Source organism: Poromitra crassiceps (assembly GCF_964638095.1).
Source record: "Poromitra crassiceps genome assembly, chromosome: 17".
Taxonomy (NCBI): Eukaryota; Metazoa; Chordata; class Actinopteri; order Beryciformes; family Melamphaidae; genus Poromitra; species Poromitra crassiceps.
Window position 1 is genome coordinate 26,765,178 of NC_139635.1, and position 24,291 is coordinate 26,789,468.

General features: G+C 46.6%; 2 protein-coding genes across 2 annotated transcripts in view; one reads left to right on the plus strand and one right to left on the minus strand.

The window, feature by feature from the left end:
• The window catches only part of tox (thymocyte selection-associated high mobility group box), a gene marked incomplete at both ends in the record, with an annotated part of 92,530 nt that extends 71,768 nt beyond the window's left edge, over positions 1-20,762 (plus strand). Inside the window, 2 exons of the mRNA XM_083653501.1 lie at positions 19,332-19,492; positions 20,726-20,762. Of these exons, the coding sequence (XP_083509627.1) occupies positions 19,332-19,492; positions 20,726-20,762 (198 nt within the window). The remainder of the gene's footprint in view (positions 1-19,331; positions 19,493-20,725) is intronic.
• Positions 4,618-6,867, minus strand: LOC310791972 (pre-mRNA 3' end processing protein WDR33-like; the record flags this gene model as incomplete). Its single annotated transcript, XM_083653657.1, has 1 exon — positions 4,618-6,867. The coding sequence occupies one exon, from the start codon at positions 6,865-6,867 to the stop codon at positions 4,618-4,620; it is 2,250 nt and encodes a 749-aa protein (XP_083509783.1).
• Positions 20,763-24,291: the final 3,529 nt, after the last annotated feature.

A 24,291-nucleotide genomic window follows, 5' to 3' on the forward strand; every position in this document is an offset into this window, starting at 1 on the left:
AGGAGAGAGCAGACTGCCTCTTCATCTCAGAGGAGGAGAGAGCAGACTGCCTCTTCATCTCAGAATAGGAGAGAGCAGACTGCCTCTTCCTCTCACAAGAGGAGAGAGCAGACTGCCTCTTCCTCTCAGAAGAGGAGAGAGCAGACTGTCTCTTCATCTCACAAGAGGAGAGAGCAGACTGTCTCTTCATCTCACAAGAGGAGAGAGCAGACTGTCTCTTCATCTCAGAAGAGGAGAGAGCAGACTGTCTCTTCATCTCACAAGAGGAGAGAGCAGACTGTCTCTTCCTCTCACAAGAGGAGAGAGCAGACTGCCTCTTCATCTCACAAGAGGAGAGAGCAGACTGCCTCTTCATCTCACAAGAGGAGAGAGCAGACTGCCTCTGAAAGGGATTATTATAAATATGAATTGTGTTGAATCCAGTGTGAGACTTCTCATGGTGTGATAGCACGCGCATTTCCTCTGAATTGTTAAACTCAGAGTGTATGTGTGTGTGTGTGTGGGGGGGGGGGGTGGGGGGGTGGTTGCCACTAAAGTCTCCCTTCCCATTTTATCCCCCTTTTTATGGGGCACTTTAAAATCCCACCCTACCATAATCCCCCCCTCTCTCTCTCTGTCTCCTCCATTTTGCATATTTGTAGAGAGAGAAAGAGAGAGAGAGAGCAAACAAACGACAAACTTTTCCCCCCTGAGTGCAGAGTGGGTGATGACGGGGGGAGGGAGAGAGAGAGTGGGAGAGAGAGAGTGGGTGATGACGGGGGAAGGGAGAGAGAGAGTGGGAGAGAGAGAGACAAAAGAGGCAGATGGGGTCTTTGTGAAGGAGTGAAGGAGAAGAATTTGCCCAACAATGGATGAATAGGTGAGGTAGAGGAGGAGAGGGGGAGAACCCAACCACCTGCTGTCCTCCTCTTTCACTCCCCTTTCAGCCTCCCCCCACTCTCTCTCACTCTCTCTCGTCCCCTCACACACACACACACACACACACACACACACACACACACACACACACACACACACACACACACACACACACACACACACACACACGCACACACACACTTTTGTCTTCCTCCACACTAATTTTTGTTCTTTCTTTCCTATTCTCCCTCTCTCCTTCTCTCTCCCCCCTCATCGTTAGAGTAACTGCTCCTCCTCACCTGCTTTTTTCTCTCCTTACCTTTTCATCCTGCCCTTCCCTTCCCTTCTGTCCCCCTCTCCCCTCCTCCCCCTCTGTAATTACTGCTGATTACTGATTAATGGCTGATTGATCCCTCTTTCAGTTAATATTGATTAATTTTGTGTATATATATATATTATATTATATATATATATATATTATATATATATATATATATATATATATATATATATATATATATAGTGTGTATATATATATATATTATATTATATATATATATATATATATATATATAGTGTGTATATATATATATATTATATATATATATATATATATATATATATATATATATATATATATATATATATATATATATATAATATAACATTATACATATTTACTCGAAGAGCTCTTAATATATAATTCCAGCCTGGAAAGTACACACTTCATCTGCAAAATAATCAAACACCTCTTGTGTGTGTGTGTGTGTGTGTGTGGGGGGGGGGTTCTTCCCAAGTATTCAAAATGTATTGATCTGGTCTTTTGGTAGGTCTACCTGCTGTTGAGTGTGTTGCTGTGATGCATTTACTATTGATTTTAATGCTCTGCCTGTGTTAAATTTACCACCAGCATCATTGAGGTGCAGTGTTTCAGTCAACTGTAACAGTGTCCTGAATATAGATCGTCTGGATTTTCACAGCTCATATGAACGTCAACCTGTGGCACATTATGAAGTCCATCATCTATCTGTTTTTTTTCCTTCAAAAACTGTCAAACTAAATTAAACCCTACTCCTCACACTTTTTTTTTCAAACGACACTGAACTTCCGTAGCTGCATCGTCCGACTTTCCACAAACGTAATAAACAGATTTTTTTGAATTATTCCAAATGGAGCCCATAGTAGTGCATCAAAATGAAGTATGCAAATGACCAGAAATAGAAACGAGCACACAGTTATCAGAACTAGAGATTTCGAGCAATTCGAATGTCACTACTAAGGTGGCATTCGTTTACTACACTAATAGTGCAGCGTTCGGAGCATACTCAGTTGATAGATTGTGGGGCCGTGCTGCCGCCGGACCTATTATATTAGTACGATTTTGTCTTGAATACGGAATATTTGACACTAGTTTGAAATTTGCTTGTAAATGTTGGACAGTTGCTAAGGCTATACTGCACCCATTGTGAAGCTTCCCCATTAGTCTACACCAAAGGTGAGACTACTTTTCCTGGGGTCCAAACAAAAATTGCTTCACGACTTCAAGATTCAAGCCAGCAAAGGTTGTGAGTTTTGATCCCCGGGTGATGCAGAATAAACATGCTTCTGCCTATTCAGGTATTGTGCTGTGTGGGTTAGACATTCAAACTGTAAAACGAATTAAACCTATCTCCTCCCACATTTGTGTGTCATAGAATAGATTTTAACACATTCACTGCCAGCCGTTTCTTTTTTTTACTGTAGGTAGCTTCTGCCAGAGGGTTTTTTTGAGGATTCTGGCTCATTTTACAAGTGCCGAGGATTATTTTCTGCTTGGACTTTGTGAACACAAAGTTCACAAAAGTACTAATAGAATGTGTGCTTTCTCTGTCTAAAAGAGTTAGTTTGTAGAGTTAGTAGTTATGTAGATATTAGCCGTTGAGTACAGCATGGTTTCAGCGTCTGAGACTGAAAGCTGAGATAATCGCAGTTTTGTGAAATTCAATCAAACAGGCAGAACAGTCACTTTAACCATTTATTTTTGGCATCAGTGAGAGATCAGACATCTAAACAATATAGTTCTGAACGCCCTCTCCTTCAAACTCCTCCCTCCGTGGGCGTGTCTGGTGGCTTTCTACTGGAGTTTCTACTGCCTGTCTGAGCAGTGAGCAGCCTCCCTCCCTGGCGGCCTTCTCGTCGGCGAGTGTGGATGGGGCTCACTCGTTTCTTGGGTTTGAGAGCTTTGATGAAGCTTTGTGCGATTCTAGGCTTTATGCTGCGTGTTTCAAAGTGTGTTTTCCACCCAGTCTATTTTTGGAACCCCCCACCGTTGTGCACCCGTGTGCACCAGCGTGAAAGCGTTTTCGCCTACAGTATGAGAATGAGGCTCGTTCGTTTCTGGGTTTTCGGTTGAGCTCAGCTGGAATGAAGCTGCGTGCGATTCTGCACTTTCTGCTGGTGTTTCAAAGTGTGTTTCACCCATAATCTATTATGCAAATTTGCAATCCCCCACCGCCAGCTCCCAGCGCGATAATGCGCGAAAGCGAAAGCGTTTTCGCCAATCCATTTTACAGTATGAGAGAATGGTTTCCTCACGCGTTCCCCTGCAGTTTTGGCTCGGCTTTTTCTAGTCTGGAGAGTGAACGTGTTAAAATACTGTTATTAGTCTATAAATCACTTAATGGCCTAGGCCCAAAATACATAGATGAATTGCTCCCACGCTACGAACAGTCTAGAACTCTTAGGTCAGCAGGGTCCAGCTTATTAACTGTCCCTAGGATCAAATCAAATCATGGGAAGGCCGCATTTACCCACTATGCTTCTGGTAGCTGGAACAAATTACCTGAAAACCTCAGATCTGCCCCAACATTACTTACTTTTAAAAATAGACTAAAGACTTTTATGTTTACCGTCGCTTTTAACCGCTGACATCTGTTTCTCAATCACTATTATGTGTGTAGTCATGTTTCTTATATAGTCTATTATGCAAACCCAATGAGTCCTCTTTAAGTTTTTAGCTCTTTTTGCAACTGCTGCGCATGTTGCTTAATGCACTTTTTATACGCTTTAAAAAAAAAAATTATTCTCTTCTTTTATTCTTTTATTTTCCTGTCAACCATTTTATGTGAAGCACTTTGAATTGCCTCTGTGTATGAAATGTGCTATACAAATAAACTTGACTTCACTTGACTTGACTATCCTATAGTATACTATGTTAATGAGGGTGGCTTTCCTTTGTTTAACTAATATGCGCAAACGATACTTAATTATTATGCGTGAATGACAATAGAGGCACTTATCGCCTATATGTAGGCCTAGGCCTATTCTTAACACCTCGTTATCAGACAATTATCTCAAATGGGAATTGGCCAAGTACAATTGGGGAGAAAATGGGGGGGGGGAAATCAACACAGAAGGACACAGAGTGGTTTCTATGGAAACGCCATTCCGCCACTTAAAATGTCCGTGCGGGAACTTCGGTACACAGCTGTACCGCACCGGACGTCCTGTACCGAAAAAGTTCGGTATGATTACGTTAAGTTCGGTATGTACCGTTACACCCCTAATACATACATATCATACATAGATATAACCTGGACACAACATGTAACACACCCACATTCAGGGTGTGTTTATTCTGTTCAGTGGCTCAATAACTGATGGAACAAAGCTCTTTTTGTCACAACCATAAAAAGACAACAGATAACAAAGGCTGGACTCTTTGTACGTACATGTCTGGGGTGTTCGTCCTGTAGGAACCCTGCAGCAGGAGAGGGGTCCCTACCGGCCCCTGCCGCCCCGCGGTGCTCCTCTGGTCTGTCCTCTCCCCCGGCCTCCTCGCCATGACGGACCGCCGCAACCTCCCTCCTCCATCGGAGGGGGCCGACCTGCTCCGTCAGCCCTGGGGGACTCTTGATCTCCGGAGCACGGGCCATCCTGCCACGGCCTCTTGCGGGTAGGCAGGGACGCCATGCCCATGCCCTGCAGCGAGGACGGGCCCTTGTGCATCTGCTGGCGATCCAGGTAGCCTTCATGACCTCCTCCTCCTCTGGGCGGACCTCCACCCCAAGGCGGGGGCCTCCCCCGGCCTCCTCCGCTGCCCCAGCCTTGGTTCATCTCGTCGGGGCCGTCAAAGCTCTGCTCTTGGCCCCCGTACCCCTCATTATAATTCTGACCGCCTCGCCTGAACCTATCGTCCCTGCGTCCACGGAACTGCATACCACTGGGGCTTATGTTGTGGGGCATCTGCTGAGCGGGCATGTTTGGGGGGAAGCCCTGCGGTGGAGGGGGCATTGGGCTGGGGAAGGGGGACATTGGGCCCTGTCGAAGTGGAGGGCCCATGCTCCTATCTGGATGGCCCATCCTGTCCATCTTCATCTGCTCCAGCCGCATGGGGTTGGTGTACTGCAGAGCCGCCATCTCTTGCTCCATCTCTGCCTGAGTCTTCTTCCCGTCCACTTTCTGCTCCACCTTCCGCTCTTTGGGCATTTCTCCACCAGGGGCCATCACAGGCACCTTGTTCTCTGTCCAGGCCTGCTGGAACTGTGCAGGGATGAGTTTGGCATAGGGGACTTTCTTCTGAGGGATCTTCTTCATGTCTTTGGACATCACTTCCATGCCCCAGTTCAGCCCGGGGATGGACATCTCCACCTCAGTAGCCACTTCTTTACCGCTCTGCTCCTGCTCCATGGCCACCTTCAGCTGCTCGGGGATGCCCATGCCGGGGATGGAGGCCACGCTGTTCGGCTGCAGGTTGTCATACTTCATGCTGTCCACTGACATACCTGGCAGCAGGTTCAGGTTGTCTCGGTCCCTCATCTTGTCGCCCGGGCGATTCCTCGTCCAAAATTTACAGGTGTGGTCATTGGAGCCGGAGCAGAGGATGTGACCCAGCGGGTGCCAGGCGAGACTCCAGATCATCCCCTCATGGGCCATCTCCATGACGCCCACCTCCTTCTCCACTCCCGTGTGCCAGAAGAGAAGCGATCCATCCGAGCCTCCGCTGGCAAACAGACCTTCGTGGACGGGATGCCAGGCCACGGCTGTGACCTCCTTCTTGTGGCCCCTGAACACCTGCAACTCCTCCTTCAGGTTGCGGATGTCAAACAGTTTGCACAGGTGGTCACGTGACGCCGTCAGCAGCCAATTACCATTCAGGTTCCACTTCACCTCCATCACCGTGTTCTTGTGGGCATGGAGAGTGGCCAGGTTCTGTCCCGTCTTGGGGTCCCAGAGTTTGATTGGCTGCTGGCTGTCCTTACTGCCCGAGACCACTAGGCCTTTGGTAGGATGCCAGTCTACACACTTCACATCTGCTCCGTGACCTCTGAGGATGCGCTCCTCGTGACAGCGCATGAAGTCCCAGATGCGCACGGTTCCGTCATCCGAGCACGTGGCAAATTTATTATCCGTGGGAGAGAAACTGGCTTCTCTAATGGCCTCCTTATGAGCCTGGAACATCTTGACGTTGTTCATGTTGGACTGCCAGTACTTCACGTAGCCACCGTGTTCCGCCGTCAGCATCCACATGTCGTTATGAGACCATGTCATGGCCCGCACCGGGCTGTCGTGGGCCTGTATAATGGTCTCAAAGTTGAAGGTGAGTCCGTTCCACAGGGTGAACTCCCCGCTGGAGGCGCCCGTGACCAGACGACGTCCCTCAGGAGTCCACCGTATGACGAAGACAGGACACTTGACTTTGTTGGTAGAGGTTCGTACAAACTTTGTGGTGACGGCGTTCATGGGATTTCTACACATGGCAATAGGTGGAACAAGGTGGTTGTAACATCCTGCGTCAGGCTGGATGGCACGGAAATCTCCATGGTCTCGCTGCCACAAGCGATTCTCCAGGTGTCTGATGACAGAGGGGTTGTAGTCGATGGTCTTGCGGTTGACGGCCTTCCTCATGCGCTTGGCATCAAAGGTGAGTTGCTGCATGACCTGCTGCTGCTGGAAGACTTGCAGCCGAGCCTGGTGCTGGAACCGTGGCATGTGGAAGAACTGTGGAGGAGAGCCCATGCCTGTCGCCATGGTGACCGGCTAAACCAACGAGCGTTCTTCAAAGATAGATCTTTTGAACGACCATGTTAATGGGGGGCGTATACTCTACGTTCAGTTCGCACTCGAGCAATTGTGATGTCAGCAGTGATGTCAATTGTGATGTCATCGGTGATGATGTCTTCAGTGATGTCACTCGAGCAATTGTGATGTAATTTCATCAGTGAGTGATGTCATCGCCACTGACCAAGCAAACACACACACACAGCAGACACATTTCAACATGGCCACCCACATTGTATATGGTGGGAAAAAAGTAAGCGGTGCAGTTTTGTGCATGTCCAAGCCGTGCATGCGTCCCTGCACGCTCCCATCCGTGCTGTGTGCGTGCGTGCGTGCATTACCGGCTGGCTGTGCCGCTGCAATATGAGGGTTTACAACAGGACTGCTGACTGAGCTCTGCATGACTTCGATACTACAGCACAGAGGCAGGCAGGTGACTGAAACAGTAGGCTATCACTAACTACCAATATTGAAAGCTGCAAAACAAATAACGTCAAATAAAATTAACGATACAGATCCTGACCCCACAACATGTGTGATGAATTAGTGTAACTGCCAGAAAACTGACAGAATTACTGGCGCATGTTAGATTTGTGTGGGCTCTTTTGAACCTAACATTACGTTAAGGGTATAGCGTTTTTATAAACACATTTTTGTCTATTTTTATTTTATTTTCAACAATAGTATGCTTTCAGACCAATCAGCATACCAATACAGTTACATACCAATATAGTTGGTTAAACCCATACAATTAAACATTAATGTTGTTATTAGCTGTTAGCTGTCTAATAGCTAATGAATGCTATTAGCATCCATGGTTTTGTGACTTGAAGCTGGTCAGAGATGATGCATTTGCCACTTGCCACTTCCCACCTCCGACCATGAAAACAAATGCAGCATAACACCCCCAAGAAAGAAAGACAGTGATGTCATCAGTAAGTGATGTCATCAGTGATGATGTTATCAGTGATATCACTCGATGAGTGATGTCATAATTCGCTGAAGATGTCACTAGTGATGTCATAAATCCTTCCCTGCTGAGGTTATAAATTGGATAACTTGTTCATAGCCCAGCCAATAAAGCCTGAACCTGCGGCAACGACAGAGCATCGACCAAGACCAATCCAACGAGTCCAATAATGCCAGGGTCATTAGGGATATCTCACATCATGCTGCTGGCTCTGCTTCTGGCTCTGAGCCTTAGTTCTGAGGCTCAATCCTCTGACCCAACAATCCACTACCGGGTTTTGGAGGAGCAGCCGGCGGGAACTCAGATTGGCCGTCTGGTGGACGACCTCCGCCAGAGAAATAAAAGCGGTTCTCTGGAGCGTTTTCAGGTGGTGTCGGAGGGCCAAGCTCTTCCCTTCAACATCAGCACTCAAGATGGGGAAGTCTCCATCCTGAGCCGCCTGGACAGAGAGGAATTGTGCCCAGGAAAGGACCTGTGTGAGCTGGCCTTTCATGTCCTCTACAATCAAGGTGGTGTGTTGCGCTTAATGCGGGTTTGTGTGGAAGTGATGGACCTGAATGACCACGCCCCTGTGTTTTCCAAGTCCCATTACAAGGCCTCATTCAAGGAGAACAATGTGGCAGACTACGACCTTCTCACAGTGGAAGCCCATGATATCGACCTGGAGCTTAATGGAAGAGTGTCCTACTCTATACGAGAGTCCAATGACCAGGAAACACCCACAGCCTCTTTCTCCATCCATCCAACCAGTGGTGTGGTCAGCGCCCGGCGGTCTCTGGACTATGAGGATTCCCACACCTACTCTTTCATCGTGGAGGCCATTGACCAGGGTCATCCACCTCTCACCAGCACTGCCACTGTTGAGATCGATGTCCAAGATGTGAACGACAACTACCCAGTCATCAAGGAGCCAAAACCTACAAATGGAGTGGCTTCCTTAAGTGTACTTGTCAATGCAGAAAAGGGGGTGATTGTGACTGAACTGGGAAATGGGGCAAATGAGGGGTCCACCACTTCAACGCTCAATCCCGATGAGGGATTTGTGCGATTCTTGGCTGCAACCATAAAGGCTGAAGACGCAGACTCTGGACCGAATGGAGAACTCAGCTACCTCATCACTGATAGAAGCCATGTTGGACTGTTCTTGTTGGATCACATCACAGGCCAGTTGTTTGTCACTACCTCAAATCCGACTGAGCTCATAGAGAAGACCTTTCAGGTGGGCATTGCTGTATCTGACATGGGCACTCCCAGCCTGGTTACCAAGGTGATGCTGGAAGTGACTTTTATCAACCTGAAGGACAATCTGGAATCCTCAACATCTGGCAATCATGGACTACTTATTAGCTCTGACATGATTGCGAAAAGTTGCCTGGGTGCTATCTGCGTTCTCTTGCTATTGGCCATCATCATCATCATCTTTGGCAAACGCATTTTGTCGCTGCTACCTTCAAAGGCAGCGACACCAGACTCATCACAGGCACCCAAGGTCCTGGAAATCCCACAGAGAGGAAACGTAAGCATTTTACATCCGTCACCCACGATCCAAGAAACTGAAGTCTGACATTCAGCTCGTTCTTGTCATCGGGGCGAAAGGAGGAGCCTCTAGAATAGAGGATGAGAGTGAAGACCACCCGCTGGCTCTGCCTCCCCTGATGTCAGAATAAACAGGCTGATAGATATTATAGCATATTTTCAAAAATAATTAAAAAGTAGTTTCCATTCTCAGCACTACCTGGAGGGGGAAGCCACTCTGCCCGTCTTCCACTGCAGGGGAACCTGGAAACATTGAACTTGATGGCCCTTTCCTCGGACACCGGCCACATGTCATCTCGGACCCTTCGGAAAGCCAGACACCCTTCATCATCTTCTTCACTCGAGCACTTTGAAGCGCCACAGCAACACTGAGCTCCACACCAGGCCTGAAAGGGAAGAGGCTATCGTCATGTTCGGCCTCCCAAGCAACTCCCACTTTGTTGTCTTTTGCCATTTTGTTTTGTTTTGAGATGTATTTGTATTGGGATGTGTCTGTTTTTTGTGGTGTCTGTCTTTTATATGGGTTATTAATCATAGGCATACTAGTTTCTCTTTTTGTTCTAAATGAATGATGATGATGATGATGTAATCTGTGAAAAATAATAAAAAATGTCATTATAAAGAAAAACTTTTTTTGAAAGGAATTCATCACTGCATTACGTCGAGTTAACAGCAGCACACTCTCCAAGTTTGAAATCAATCGGATGAACGGTTCTCCAGATAAACCGCTTTTTGTGTTGCCAGTAGGTGGTGCTGTGCTGAAATGCACATAATTCGGCACTGCTATATGTCGGGTTCCCAGCAGCGCACTCTCCAAGTTTGAAGTCGAATGGCTATCGAGATAATCTGCTTTTTGTGTTGCTAGTAGGTGGCGCTATGCCGAATTGCACAGAATTCAGCTCCCTACTCTGTTGGGTCCACCTAAGCGTACTCCCCGAGTTTGAAGTTGATCGGATGAACGCTTCTCAAGATCAACAACTTTTTATATTGCCAGTAAGTGGCGCTGTGCCGAATTGCACACAATTCTGCACTGCACTGTGTTGAGTTCCCATCAGCGCACTCCCCAAACTTGAAGTCGATCGGACGAACGGTTCTTGAGATAAACCGTTTTTTTTGCCAGTAGGCGGCGCTTTGCCGAATTGCATGAAAATAGGGCACTGCACTCTGTCAGGTCCCCCTTAGCGCACTCCCAAACTTTGAAGTCGATCCGACCAACGGTTCCCGAGATACGCGAAGGACGGAGAGACAGACAGACAGACAAACAGACACTCCTGTCATTATAGTGTTAGTCTCGCAGTGCCAGCCGTAGAAGATCCGTCGCTGGAAGCTTGATGACGTCGACGGTGGGTCTGACTACGTGAGACTATTATAGTGTAGTCAGTCAGCTCTAGCCTGTGGAAAATCAAACTGGTTCTTTAGAAGGTTCACAGTCGACCCACTTGAGAACTGGCTCTAGCACTAGCCGAGATCCAGCACTAGGTTCCAGTTGGTGGAAAAGGCTTAAGAAGAGCTTCTACCCTACCCTCGGGCCAGTATCCTAAATGAGGTCACTGCCTAAGACTGCCCCCCTCTAACAATATTCATTGTTACCATTACTAACATTATTATATTATTTAAACTGTTTTTATTGCACAAATTGAAGGAGCTGCCGGGAATGCTTGTCACTGTGATTGTAGTTTATTTGAACTCAAACTTGATGGATTGATATCAGCACAATGTGCTGTTTGATCCTTGTCTTTGATGCAATTTGAGCTGGATTTTATGATATGAAAGGTGCTATAAAAATGTATCATTATTATTATCATCTCTCCATACTATAATTCGAGGGCCGGTGGCGTCGCCCGACACACAGTTGTTCAGTTGTGATGTCACCAGTGATGTCACTTGAGCAACTGTGATGTCATTAGTGATGTGTTCAGTTGTGATGTCACAAAATTGTGACAATCAGTGATGTCATAAATCCATGAGTGACCTCATCACTTTTTCTTGTTACCCATTGTGACATCATCATTGATGTCATAAATCCCATAACATGTAGCAGCCATGGTGTCTCCACCAGTGGGCAAGCTCTGATTGTTGTATGAAGAAGTAATCCTGAAAGCTGTAGTACCTCGAATGGCCACGTAAAAAAAATCTTGTGTGAACAGCCTTTTTCAGTCTCTTCAATAATATGTATTCTGTTGTGATTGTCGTTGTGTTGTTTGATACCAACGCATCTGTTTCCTTGCTCCTTTCTTTTTCTTGTCTTTGTTTCATGTAATCTAATCTCATCTGTCTAACCTGTCACACCTGTTGTCCAGTCTGTTTCTCATCTTTCTGTCATTCTGTCTGGCCCCTCCCTATAGGGCACCAGCAGTGAAAAACTATTTTCTTTTAAATGGATTGAACCTCGCTCCAGCGGTAAGATGAACAAGCAAATTTGTGTGGGCTGTTTTGAACCTAACATTACGTTAAGGGTACAGCGTTTTTATAAACACATTTTTGTCTATTTTTATTTTATTTTCAACAATAGTATGCTTTCAGACCAATCAGCATACCAATACAGTTACATACCAATATAGTTGGTTAAACCCATACAATTAAACATTAATGTTGTTATTAGCTGTTAGCTGTCTAATAGCTAATGAATGCTATTAGCATCCATGGTTTTGTGACTTGAAGCTGGTCAGAGATGATGCGTTTGCCACTTGCCACTTCCCACCTCCGACCATAAAAACAAATGCAGCATAACACCCCCAAGAAAGAAAGACAGTGATGTCATCAGTAAGTGATGTCATCAGTGATGATGTTATCAGTGATATCACTCGATGAGTGATGTCATAATTCGCTGAAGATGTCACTAGTGATGTCATAAATCCTTCCCTGCTGAGGTTATAAATTGGATAACTTGTTCATAGCCCAGCCAATAAAGCCTGAACCTGCGGCAACGACAGAGCATCGACCAAGACCAATCCAACGAGTCCAATAATGCCAGGGTCATTAGGGATATCTCACATCATGCTGCTGGCTCTGCTTCTGGCTCTGAGCCTTAGTTCTGAGGCTCAATCCTCTGACCCAACAATCCACTACCGGGTTTTGGAGGAGCAGCCGGCGGGAACTCAGATTGGCCGTCTGGTGGACGACCTCCGCCAGAGAAATAAAAGCGGTTCTCTGGAGCGTTTTCAGGTGGTGTCGGAGGGCCAAGCTCTTCCCTTCAACATCAGCACTCAAGATGGGGAAGTCTCCATCCTGAGCCGCCTGGACAGAGAGGAATTGTGCCCAGGAAAGGACCTGTGTGAGCTGGCCTTTCATGTCCTCTACAATCAAGGTGGTGTGTTGCGCTTAATGCGGGTTTGTGTGGAAGTGATGGACCTGAATGACCACGCCCCTGTGTTTTCCAAGTCCCATTACAAGGCCTCATTCAAGGAGAACAATGTGGCAGACTACGACCTTCTCACAGTGGAAGCCCATGATATCGACCTGGAGCTTAATGGAAGAGTGTCCTACTCTATACGAGAGTCCAATGACCAGGAAACACCCACAGCCTCTTTCTCCATCCATCCAACCAGTGGTGTGGTCAGCGCCCGGCGGTCTCTGGACTATGAGGATTCCCACACCTACTCTTTCATCGTGGAGGCCATTGACCACGGTCATCCACCTCTCACCAGCACTGCCACTGTTGAGATCGATGTCCAAGATGTGAACGACAACTACCCAGTCATCAAGGAGCCAAAACCTATGAATGGAGTGGCTTCCTTAAGTGTACTTGTCAATGCAACGCTCAATCCCGATGAGGGATTTGTGCGATTCTTGGCTGCAACCATAAAGGCTGAAGACGCAGACTCTGGACCGAATGGAGAACTCAGCTACATCATCACTGATAGAAGCCATGTTGGACTGTTCTTGTTGGATCACATCACAGGCCAGTTGTTTGTCACTACCTCAAATCCGACTGAGCTCATAGAGAAGACCTTCCAGGTGGGCATTGCTGTATCTGACATGGGCACTCCCAGCCTGGTTACCAAGGTGATGCTGGAAGTGACTTTTATCAACCTGAAGGACAATCTGGAATCCTCAACATCTGGCAATCATGGACTACTTATTAGCTCTGACATGATTGCGATAATAAGTTGCCTGGGTGCTATCTGCGTTCTCTTCCTATTGGCCATCATCATCTTTGGCAAACGCATTTTGTCGCTGCTACCTTCAAAGGCAGCGACACCAGACTCATCACAGGCACCCAAGGTCCTGGAAATCCCACAGAGAGGAAACGTAAGCATTTTACATCCGTCACCCACGATCCAAGAAACTGAAGTCTGACATTCAGCTCGTTCTTGTCATCGGGGCGAAAGGAGGAGCCTCTAGAATAGAGGATGAGAGTGAAGACCACCCGCTGGCTCTGCCTCCCCTGATGTCAGAATAAACAGGCTGATAGATATTATAGTATATTTCCAAAAATAATTAAAAAGTAGTTTCCATTCTCAGCACTACCTGGAGGGGGAAGCCACTCTGCCCGTCTTCCACTGCAGGGGAACCTGGAAACATTGAACTTGATGGCCCTTTCCTCGGACACCGGCCACATACCATCTTGGACCCTTCGGAAAGCCAGACACCCTTCATCATCTTCTTCACTCGAGCACTTTGAAGCGCCACAGCAACACTGAGCTCCACACCAGGCCTGAAAGGGAAGAGGCTATCGTCATGTTCGGCCTCCCAAGCAACTCCCACTTTGTTGTCTTTTGCCATTTTGTTTTGTTTTGGGATGTATTTGTATTGGGATGTCTTTTTGTCATTTTTGTTCTAAATGAATGACGATGATGTCATCTGCGAAAAATAATAAAAAATGTCATTATAAAGAAAAACCTTTTTTGAAAGGAATTCATCACTGCATTACGTCGAGTTAACAGCAGCACACTCCCCAAGTTTGAAGTCAATCAGATGAACGGTTCTCCAGATAAACCGCTTTTTGTGTTGCCAGTAGGTGGCGCTGTGCTGAATTGCACATAATTCGGCACTGCTATATGTCGGGTTCCCAGCAGCGCACTCTCCAAGTTTGAAGTCGAATGGCTATCGAGATAATCTGCTTTTTGTGTTGCTAGTAGGTGGCGCTATGCCGAATTGCACAGAATTCAGCTCCCTACTCTGTTGGGTCCACCTAAGCGTACTCCCCGAGTTTGAAGTTGATCGGATGAACGCTTCTCAAGATCAACAACTTTTTGTATTGCCAGTAAGTGGCGCTGTGCCGAATTGCACACAATTCTGCACTGCACTGTGTTGAGTTCCCATCAGCGCACTCCCCAAACTTGAAGTCGATCGGACGAACGGTTCTTGAGATAAACCGTGTTTTTTTTTGCCAGCAGGCGGTGCTATGCCGAATTGCATGAAAATAGGGCACTGCACTCTGTCACTGAAACAGTAGGCTATCACTAACTACCAATATTGAAAGCTGCAAAACAAATAACGTCAAATAAAATTAACGATACAGATCCTGACCCCACAACATGTGTGATGAATTAGTGTAACTGCCAGAAAACTGACAGAATTACTGGCGCATGTTAGATTTGTGTGGGCTGTTTTGAACCTAACATTACGTTAAGAGTACAGCGTTTTTATAAACACATTTTTGTCTATTTATATTTTATTTTCAACAATAGTATGCTTTCAGACCAATCAGCATACCAATACAGTTACATACCAATATAGTTGGTTAAACCCATACAATTAAACATTAATGTTGTTATTAGCTGTTAGCTGTCTAATAGCTAATGAATGCTATTAGCATCCATGGTTTTGTGACTTGAAGCTGGTCAGAGATGATGCGTTCGCCACTTGCCACTTCCCACCTCCGACCATAAAAACAAATGCAGCATAACACCCCCAAGAAAGAAAGACAGTGGCCAGGTGATGTCATCAGTGAGCGATGTCATCAGTGATGATGTCATCAGTGATATCACTCGATGAGTGATGTCATAACTTGCTGAAGATGTCACTATGACATCATCAGTGATGTCATAAATCCTTCCCTGCTGAGGTTATAAATTGGATAACTTGTTCATAGCCCAGCCAATAAAGCCTGAACCTGCGGCAATGACAGCATCGACCAAAACCAATCCAACGAGTCCAATAATGGCCTGGTCATTAGGGATATCTCACATCATGCTGCTGGCTCTGAGCCTTAGTTCTGAGGCTCAATCCTATACACCTCTAACGATCCACTACCGGGTTTTGGAGGAGCAGCCGGCGGGAACTCAGATTGGCCGTCTGGTGGACGACCTCCGCCAGAGAAATAAAAGCGGTTCTCTGGAGCGTTTTCAGGTGTTGTCGGAGGGCCAAGCTCTTCCCTTCAACATCAGCACTCAAGATGGGGAAGTCTCCATCCTGAGCCGCCTGGACAGAGAGGAACTGTGCCCAGGAAAGGACCTGTGTGAGCTGGCCTTTCATGTCTTCTACAAGCAAGGTGGTGTGTGGCGCGTAATGCGGGTTCGTGTGGAAGTGATGGACCTGAATGACCATGCACCGAGGATAGATGTCTCGACGCCACATGGCTCATCTGTGGTCACTCTACTGGAAGTACAGGAAGGTGCACTGGAGGACACTCACCTTGCCTACGTGGACGTCTCTGATGCAGATTCAGGAGACAATGGAAAAGTGAATGCTTATATCAAGCAAGGATCTGGCCCTTTCCGCCTACAAAGATTCCATGGCAATTATTACATTATCTTACCCGATGGCAACCTGGACCGAGAGAAGGTTATGCAGTATAACATCACACTCCTTGCGCAGGATTCTGGAGATCCCCCACTGTCTTGTGTTAGACACCTCACTGTCCATGTTCTGGATGAGAATGACAACGCCCCTGTGTTTTCCAAGTCCCATTACAAGGCCTCATTCAAGGAGAACAATGTGGCAGACTACGACTTTCTCACAGTGGAAGCTCATGATATCGACCTGGAGCTTAATGGAAGAGTGTCCTACTCTATACGACAGTCCAATGACCAGGAAACACCCACAGCCTCTTTCTCCATCCATCCAACCAGTGGTGTGGTCAGCGCCCGGCGGTCTCTGGACTATGAGGATTCCCACACCTACTCTTTCATCGTGGAGGCCATTGACCAGGGTCATCCACCTCTCACCAGCACTGCCACTGTTGAGATCGATGTCCAAGATGTGAACGACAACTACCCAGTCATCAAGGAGCCAAAACCTACGAATGGAGTGGCTTCCTTAAGTGTACTTGTCAATGCAACGCTCAATCCCGATGAGGGATTTGTGCGATTCTTGGCTGCAACCATAAAGGCTGAAGATGCAGACTCTGGACTGAATGGAAAACTCAGCTACCTCATCACTGATAGAAGCCATGTTGGACTGTTCTTGTTGGATCACATCACAGGCCAGTTGTTTGTCACTACCTCAAATCCGACTGAGCTCCTAGAGAAGACCTTTCAGGTGGGCATTGCTGTATCTGACATGGGCACTCCCAGCCTGGTTACCAAGGTGATGCTGGAAGTGACTTTTATCAACCTGAAGGACAATCTGGAATCCTCAACATCTGGCAATCATCGAGTATGTAGGAGCCAAAACAGCACTTATGTTTTTTATGTTTAAAAATACTAATTATAATTTAAAATAAAATAATTAAAAAGTAGTTTCCATTCTCAGCACTACCTGGAGGGGGAAGCCACTCTGCCGTCTTCCACTGCAGGGGAACCTGGAAACATTGAACTTGATGGCCCTTTCCTCGGACACCGGCCACATACCATCTCGGACCCTTCGGAAAGCCAGACACCCTTCATCATCTTCTTCACTCGAGCACTTTGAAGCGCCACAGCAACACTGAGCTCCACACCAGGCCTGAAAGGGAAGAGGCTATCGTCATGTTCGGCCTCCCAAGCAACTCCCACTTTGTTGTCTTTTGCCATTTTGTTTTGTTTTGGGATGTATTTGTATTGGGATGTGTCTGTTTTTTGTGGTGTCTGTCTTTTATATGGGTTATTAATCATAGGCATACTAGTTTCTCTTTTTGTTCTAAATGAATGATGATGATGATGTAATCTGTGAAAAATAATAAAAAATGTCATTATAAAGAAAAACTTTTTTTGAAAGGAATTCATCACTGCATTACGTCGAGTTAACAGCAGCACACTCCCCAAGTTTGAAATCAATCGGATGAACAGTTCTCCAGATAAACCGCTTTTTGTGTTGCCAGTAGGTGGCGCTGTGCTGAATTGCACATAATTCGGCACTGCTATATGTCGGGTTCCCAGCAGCGCACTCTCCAAGTTTGAAGTCGAATGGCTATCGAGATAATCTGCTTTTTGTGTTGCTAGTAGGTGGCGCTATGCCGAATTGCACAGAATTCAGCTCCCTACTCTGTTGGGTCCACCTAAGCGTACTCCCCGAGTTTGAAGTTGATCGGATGAACGCTTCTCAAGATCAACAACTTTTTGTATTGCCAGTAAGTGGCGCTGTGCCGAATTGCACACAATTCTGCACTGCACTGTGTTGAGTTCCCATCAGCGCACTCCCCAAACTTGAAGTCGATCGGACGAACGGTTCTTGAGATAAACCGTTTTTTTTGCCAGTAGGTGGCGCTTTGCCGAATTGCATGAAAATAGGGCACTGCACTCTGTCAGGTCCCCCTTAGCGCACTCCCAAACTTTGAAGTCGATCCGACCAACGGTTCCCGAGATACGCGAAGGACGGAGAGACAGACAGACAGACAAACAGACACTCCTGTCATTATAGTGTTAGTCTCGCAGTGCCAGCCGTAGAAGATCCGTCGCTGGAAGCTTGATGACGTCGACGGTGGGTCTGACTACGTGAGACTATTATAGTGTAGTCAGTCAGCTCTAGCCCGTGGAAAATCAAACTGGTTCTTTAGAAGGTTCACAGTCGACCCACTTGAGAACTGGCTCTAGCACTAGCCGAGATCCAGCACTAGGTTCCAGTTGGTGGAAAAGGCTTAAGAAGAGCTTCTACCCTACCCTCGGGCCAATATCCTAAATGTGGTCACTGCCTAAGACTGCCCCCCTCCAACAATACACAAATGTATTCAATGTTACCATTATTAACATTATTATATTATTTAAACTGTTTTTATTGCACAAATTGAAGGAGCTGCCGGGAATGCTTGTCACTGTGATTGTAGTTTATTTGAACTCAAACTTGATGGATTGATATCAGCACAATGTGCTGTTTGATCCTTGTCTTTGATGTAATTTGAGCTGGATTTTATGATATGAAAGGTGCTATAAAAATGTATCATTATTATTATCATCTCTCCATACTATAATTGGGCCGGTGGCGTCGCCCGACACACAGTTGTTCAGTTGTGATGTCACCAGTGATGTCACTTGAGCAACTGTGATGTCATTAGTGATGTCACTCGAGCAGTTGTGTTCAGTTGTGATGTCACAAAATTGTGACAATCAGTGATGTCATAAATCCATGAGTGACCTCATCAGTGATGTCATCACTTTTTCTTGTTACCCATTGTGACATCATCATTGATGTCAAAAATCCCACAACATGTTGCATCCAGTGGGCAAGCTCTGATTGTTGTATGAAGAAGTAATCCTGAAAGCTGTAGTACCTCGAATGGCCACGTAAAATAAATCTTGTGTGAACAGCCTTTTTCAGTCTCTTCAATAATATGTATTCTGTTGTGATTGTCGTTGTGTTGTTTGATACCAACGCATCTGTTTCCTTGCTCCTTTCTTTTTCTTGTCTTTGTTTCATGTAATCTAATCTCATCTGTCTAACCTGTCACACCTGTTGTCCAGTCTGTTTCTCATCTTTCTGTCATTCTGTCTGGCCCCTCCCTATAGGGCACCAGCAGTGAAAAACTATTTTCTTTTAACTGGATTGAACCCCCCTCCAGCGGTAAGATGAACAAGCAAATTTGTTTTGTGAGACGTCTTTTCAATATCGTCCACTTCCTTTTCTGCAGGGCTACCCCCCCTCCCTCCAGTCAGACTACCAGACAATAGGAGGAGGTATGCTAAACAGCGGGGGGGTGATGTCATCATCAGTGGACTACCACCAACTGAGTCGGCCCACACCCAACCATCATTCTCCCCTCGACTGGGCCACCGAGTACCACGGCAACGGGTAGGTAATAGCATTTGACTGTTAACCCATTGATACCTGATGCAGCATTTGTGTGTGTATCCCTTTAAGACCGCGTGATGCGGTTCACGGTCTTAAAGGGATACACACACAAATGAGGGATATACACGCAAATGCTGCATCAGGTATGAATGGGTTAAAAGTAAGGGCTTCCCATCAACAACCAGCGTAGTCATATTGTATAATGTGTAACCAATGCAACTGCTTGACACTGATATCCAATATACAATAAAAAGTCAATATCAAACCAATATAACAATGTAACCCTAGTGGGTACTGTGGGGATGTCTGTGTTGATGATGTCAAGTCCATTGACTGTTTCGTAAGATCAGAACTATTTGGCTTTATTGGTTGATTGGCTGTTGCCCACAGAGACTATAGATAGTATTCAATCAGCATCATCGCGGTCGCTGCGGCCATGTTGTTGACATAGCGCAGCTCTCAACTAGTGACAGCTTATGGGAAGCTAGCCGCCCCCTTAGCGTTACCTCTATCGTTCCTGTTGTGTTATGATGGTGACCTGCGTTATACACATGGCTGTAGTAATGACAGCAATAAAGCCCCCGTGGTTTGTTTCTATGCTATTTCTACCGTCCGCAGACGTGAAGGGAGCGAGACTGATACGTCAGCAGCACAGGAGAGTGGATGTGTGGATAGTTAGGATGAGACAGGTGAAACTTTCTGCCAGCTCCTCACAGCAAAGTCTGTTCACGTCAATTTTTCCTTTTGTTTATTACAGGCATTAACGGCAGCATACAAACAACAACTCTGGGTTTTTTATTTTATTTTCTAGGAAGCGGAAGGTCAGATCGCGATGCTTTTAAAGGACATCCCTGACTCTCTATGAGTTACGGTTGCGGAGATACGTCCGCCCTGCATGCAGGACTACAGGAGAGAGATAGAGGACAGGGAGGGGGGGGGGGTTCCAAGTTACTGACCAAACACTCTATTTCAGTGATTGCTGTCAGAATATAGAGCCATTTAACACTTATTTTAACACAAGAACATCGCTGAATGCAGCTTTAATGCAACAGAAACTAGAATAAGGCTGTTACTAGTTGTCAGCTGCAGCGCTATGTGTGCTGCAGGACGGTATGTCAACAATATGACCGCGGCAACCGTGATGATGCTGATCGAATACTCACTATAATACTATAGTGAGCATGCAAAATCTGCTGACTTATGTTCTTTCTTTCTTTTCTCTTCTTCCTCCAGAGGTCTTCAGAGAGACAAAAGTCTGTTCCTGAGCTAGTCTCAGGACCTCAGCCAAGCCCCTCTACTGCCACACCCAGTAACCTCTAGCCTCACCTCAACACTGACCCGGCCCAACCTCTCCAGCTTAACCACAACACTGACCCGGCCCGACCTCTCCAGCTTAACCACAACACTGACCCGGCCCAACCTCTCCAGCTTAACCACAACACTGACCCGGCCCAACCTCTCCAGCCTAACCACAACACTGACCCGGCCCAACCTCTCTAGCCTCACCACAACACTGACCCGGCCCAACCTCTCTAGCCTCACCACAACACTGACCCGGCCCAACCTCTCCAGCCTAACCACAACACTGACCCGGCCCAACCTCTCCAGCTTAACCACAACACTGACCCGGCCCAACCTCTCCAGCCTAACCACAACACTGACCCGGCCCAACCTCTCCAGCCTAACCACAACACTGACCCGGCCCGACCTCTCCAGCTTAACCACAACACTGACCCGGCCCGACCTCTCCAGCTTAACCACAACACTGACCCGGCCCAACCTCTCCAGCTTAACCACAACACTGACCCGGCCCGACCTCTCCAGCTTAACCACAACACTGACCCGGCCCAACCTCTCCAGCCTAACCACAACACTGACCCGGCCCAACCTCTCCAGCTTAACCACAACACTGACCCGGCCCAACCTCTCCAGCTTAACCACAACACTGACCCGGCCCAACCTCTCCAGCCTAACCTCAACACTGACCCGGCCCAACCTCTCCAGCTTAACCACAACACTGACCCGGCCCAACCTCTCCAGCCTAACCACAACACTGACCCGGCCCAACCTCTCCAGCCTAACCACAACACTGACCCGGCCCAACCTCTCCAGCCTAACCACAACACTGACCCGGCCCAATCTCTCCAGCTTAACCACAACACTGACCCGGCCCAACCTCTCCAGCTTAACCACAACACTGACCCGGCCCAACCTCTCCAGCTTAACCAGTTTAAACAGAAGCCCGTCCTCCAGCCACACACCTGACAGGGCAACACTGGCTGTCGGGCCTCAACCGGACTCCAACTGAAACCAAACTCACCCTTCCTCAAGTCACAACCGAAAACAACTGGACCTTAACACAACTTCAACTATACCGGCTTGACACGTTTAATTTCATTTAAACACAGAGACTCGCTGTGGGTTGTTGTCATCTGCCCCATTTCACCATTTGGCATCCCCGTCCCCTGAAGCGCGTACCAGAAGGGATGCGAAACGGCCGCAGAAAGGCGCCGCGACATTGCGCGAACGCTGAGCACCAGTTCCAGCAGAATTGAACATTTGCTTATATCACCTCAAGAGTGTTGAGAACGAGGAAAGAATGGCTCCTCCCAGCCCCTGCATGTCCCATGTTTAAACTATCTGCTTTTATTATTATAGCCTGGCTGATCCCTTGTGGCCAAACTCTATTACTGACGCTATTTTATATTCTACCGATCATTTTAGCGGACAAGACGTGCCCTGCTGTCATTGGACTTTGTAAAAAAAAAAGATGTGTACAATAAGGAGAAATGGGCAGTGATAATGTGCTGTGACCCCGCCCCGCCCATATATTAAGCACTTAACTGATGATCCAACATATGAACACGTCATTAACTAAAACCACACAATTTAATATCGAAGGTTTCTGCTTTCATAAAAAGAAAAAAAAGTTGACGTTCAGATCCAAAACAGGCCCGGAGAGTTTCTATAGAATGCTGGACCCTAATTGTTTGACCAGTTGGTGAGATATAGAGGGAAATACTCCCATTTATAGCCAACTTTTTTTTCTTCTTCTTTAACCTGATAGACACTCTGGCATCCTACAGCCTGAGTGTAAAAGAGCATCGAGCATCGTTGTGGCGACAGACCGGCCAAGTAAGACACATAGAGAAGATGCGTTGTGCAATGTGCTGGCACGCTACAAAGAAATCTATGGATGATTTCAAAACACCTTCAGCTTTATAGCCCCTCCCACAGCATAGATAGACTGAAGTTCCCCCACATTGTCTAGTGAGATAGGCACACACACACAAAAAGTGTCCTGATTCTGAGCAAGAGCAGCGCTGTTATTCAGCTAAAGAAGAAGAAGGGGAAATAGGTGAGACAGCAGCCGAAGACGTTTGTGTGGAATTGTGAATAATTGTGTAAGATGAAACGCTTTCCATTGTTCCCTTGCAGTAACTCAGATCTGCAGGGGGAGAAATTCATTGTATTTTAGTCCTCGGAAAATGAAACGGTTAAACAATGCTTTGTTGAAAAAGGGAAAAGAAAAGAAACAAAAATACTCCTTTGTATGATGACAGCTCCTCCTCCTGGCATATGTCTGTTGATTTGGATCCAAGTGTGCGTGCGTGTGCGCGTGCGTGTGTGCGCGCGTGTGTGTGTGTGTGTGTGTGTGTGCGTGTGTGTGTGTGTGCGCGTGCGTGTGTGTGTGTGCGTGCGTGTGTGTGTGTGTGTGTGCGTGCGTGTGTGTGTGTGCGCGTGTGCGTGTTTGTGAGAGAGAGAGAGTGAAGCCTGTTAATGAGGAAGCAGAGTACGGGTGGTTGTTAACCCAGATATCTGGTTGCATCATCTCTCTATCTCTCTCTGCCCAGAGACTATTTAAGAAAATATAACTGTTGCTGGGTCTGTGTTTTATCGTTGTTGGTTTTTTTTTCCTAATATAAATTTTGTTTTTAGTGTTAATGATGATGACGAGAGACATCTCTCTTCCTGTATCTCTTTATATCAATGTGTTTTCTGACAGACAAAAGGACTCGGGAGCAAAACAACCATGGGAAGATTTTCTTATTTTTAGATTCTAATAATGTGTTTGAGAATAAAGTCAGCGCTGCACTGATGTGCAGTCATCACTCCAAAACCTGTCTCTCGTTTTGTCTTTTACCTATTTATTCACTATCTTGTGGCAGTTTTAATCAACAGTACACAGTAATGTGCCCTTTTCCCTAGACCCGCCCCATTTCCTGACCACGCCCCCTCCCACCACCCAGATAGACCAGACCAGCACATCCAGCTACTTCGCAAAACGCCCCTTTTAGGGGAAAAACACACACGCCACTCACTGTTGACTTCAATGTAAAATAGCAGTACAAAAAAAATAGATAGAAAAAGAACAGAATTCATTTAGTTTATAAATGACCCAAAGACACCATGACATGACAATATATTCCAACTCGGCCGGCCATAGAATGTGCAAGATACATCGACAATTAGTACTTGCCTTATATGAACGCTGTATCCAGCCCACTGATGAGTTTCCACCAGGTTACATGCATCATCCACATTGACGGCGTAAAAACACAACACAGCAACTCTTCAGCATATCTATATCAAACCGTTTTAAATAGTTTGAAGTGTTTTTGGCTACTTGTACAGTCTTTTCCTATGGTGGGTTTTCCCGTAAAAGGGGCGCGGCCTTGCCGCTTGATGACGCGGCGCTGTTCAGGTCTATTACACCTATCTAGACATCCCCTTACCCACCCCTTGAATCCCGACACTAGTCGATGACCTTCCCTATCCCTATAGCTACGACCCCTTTT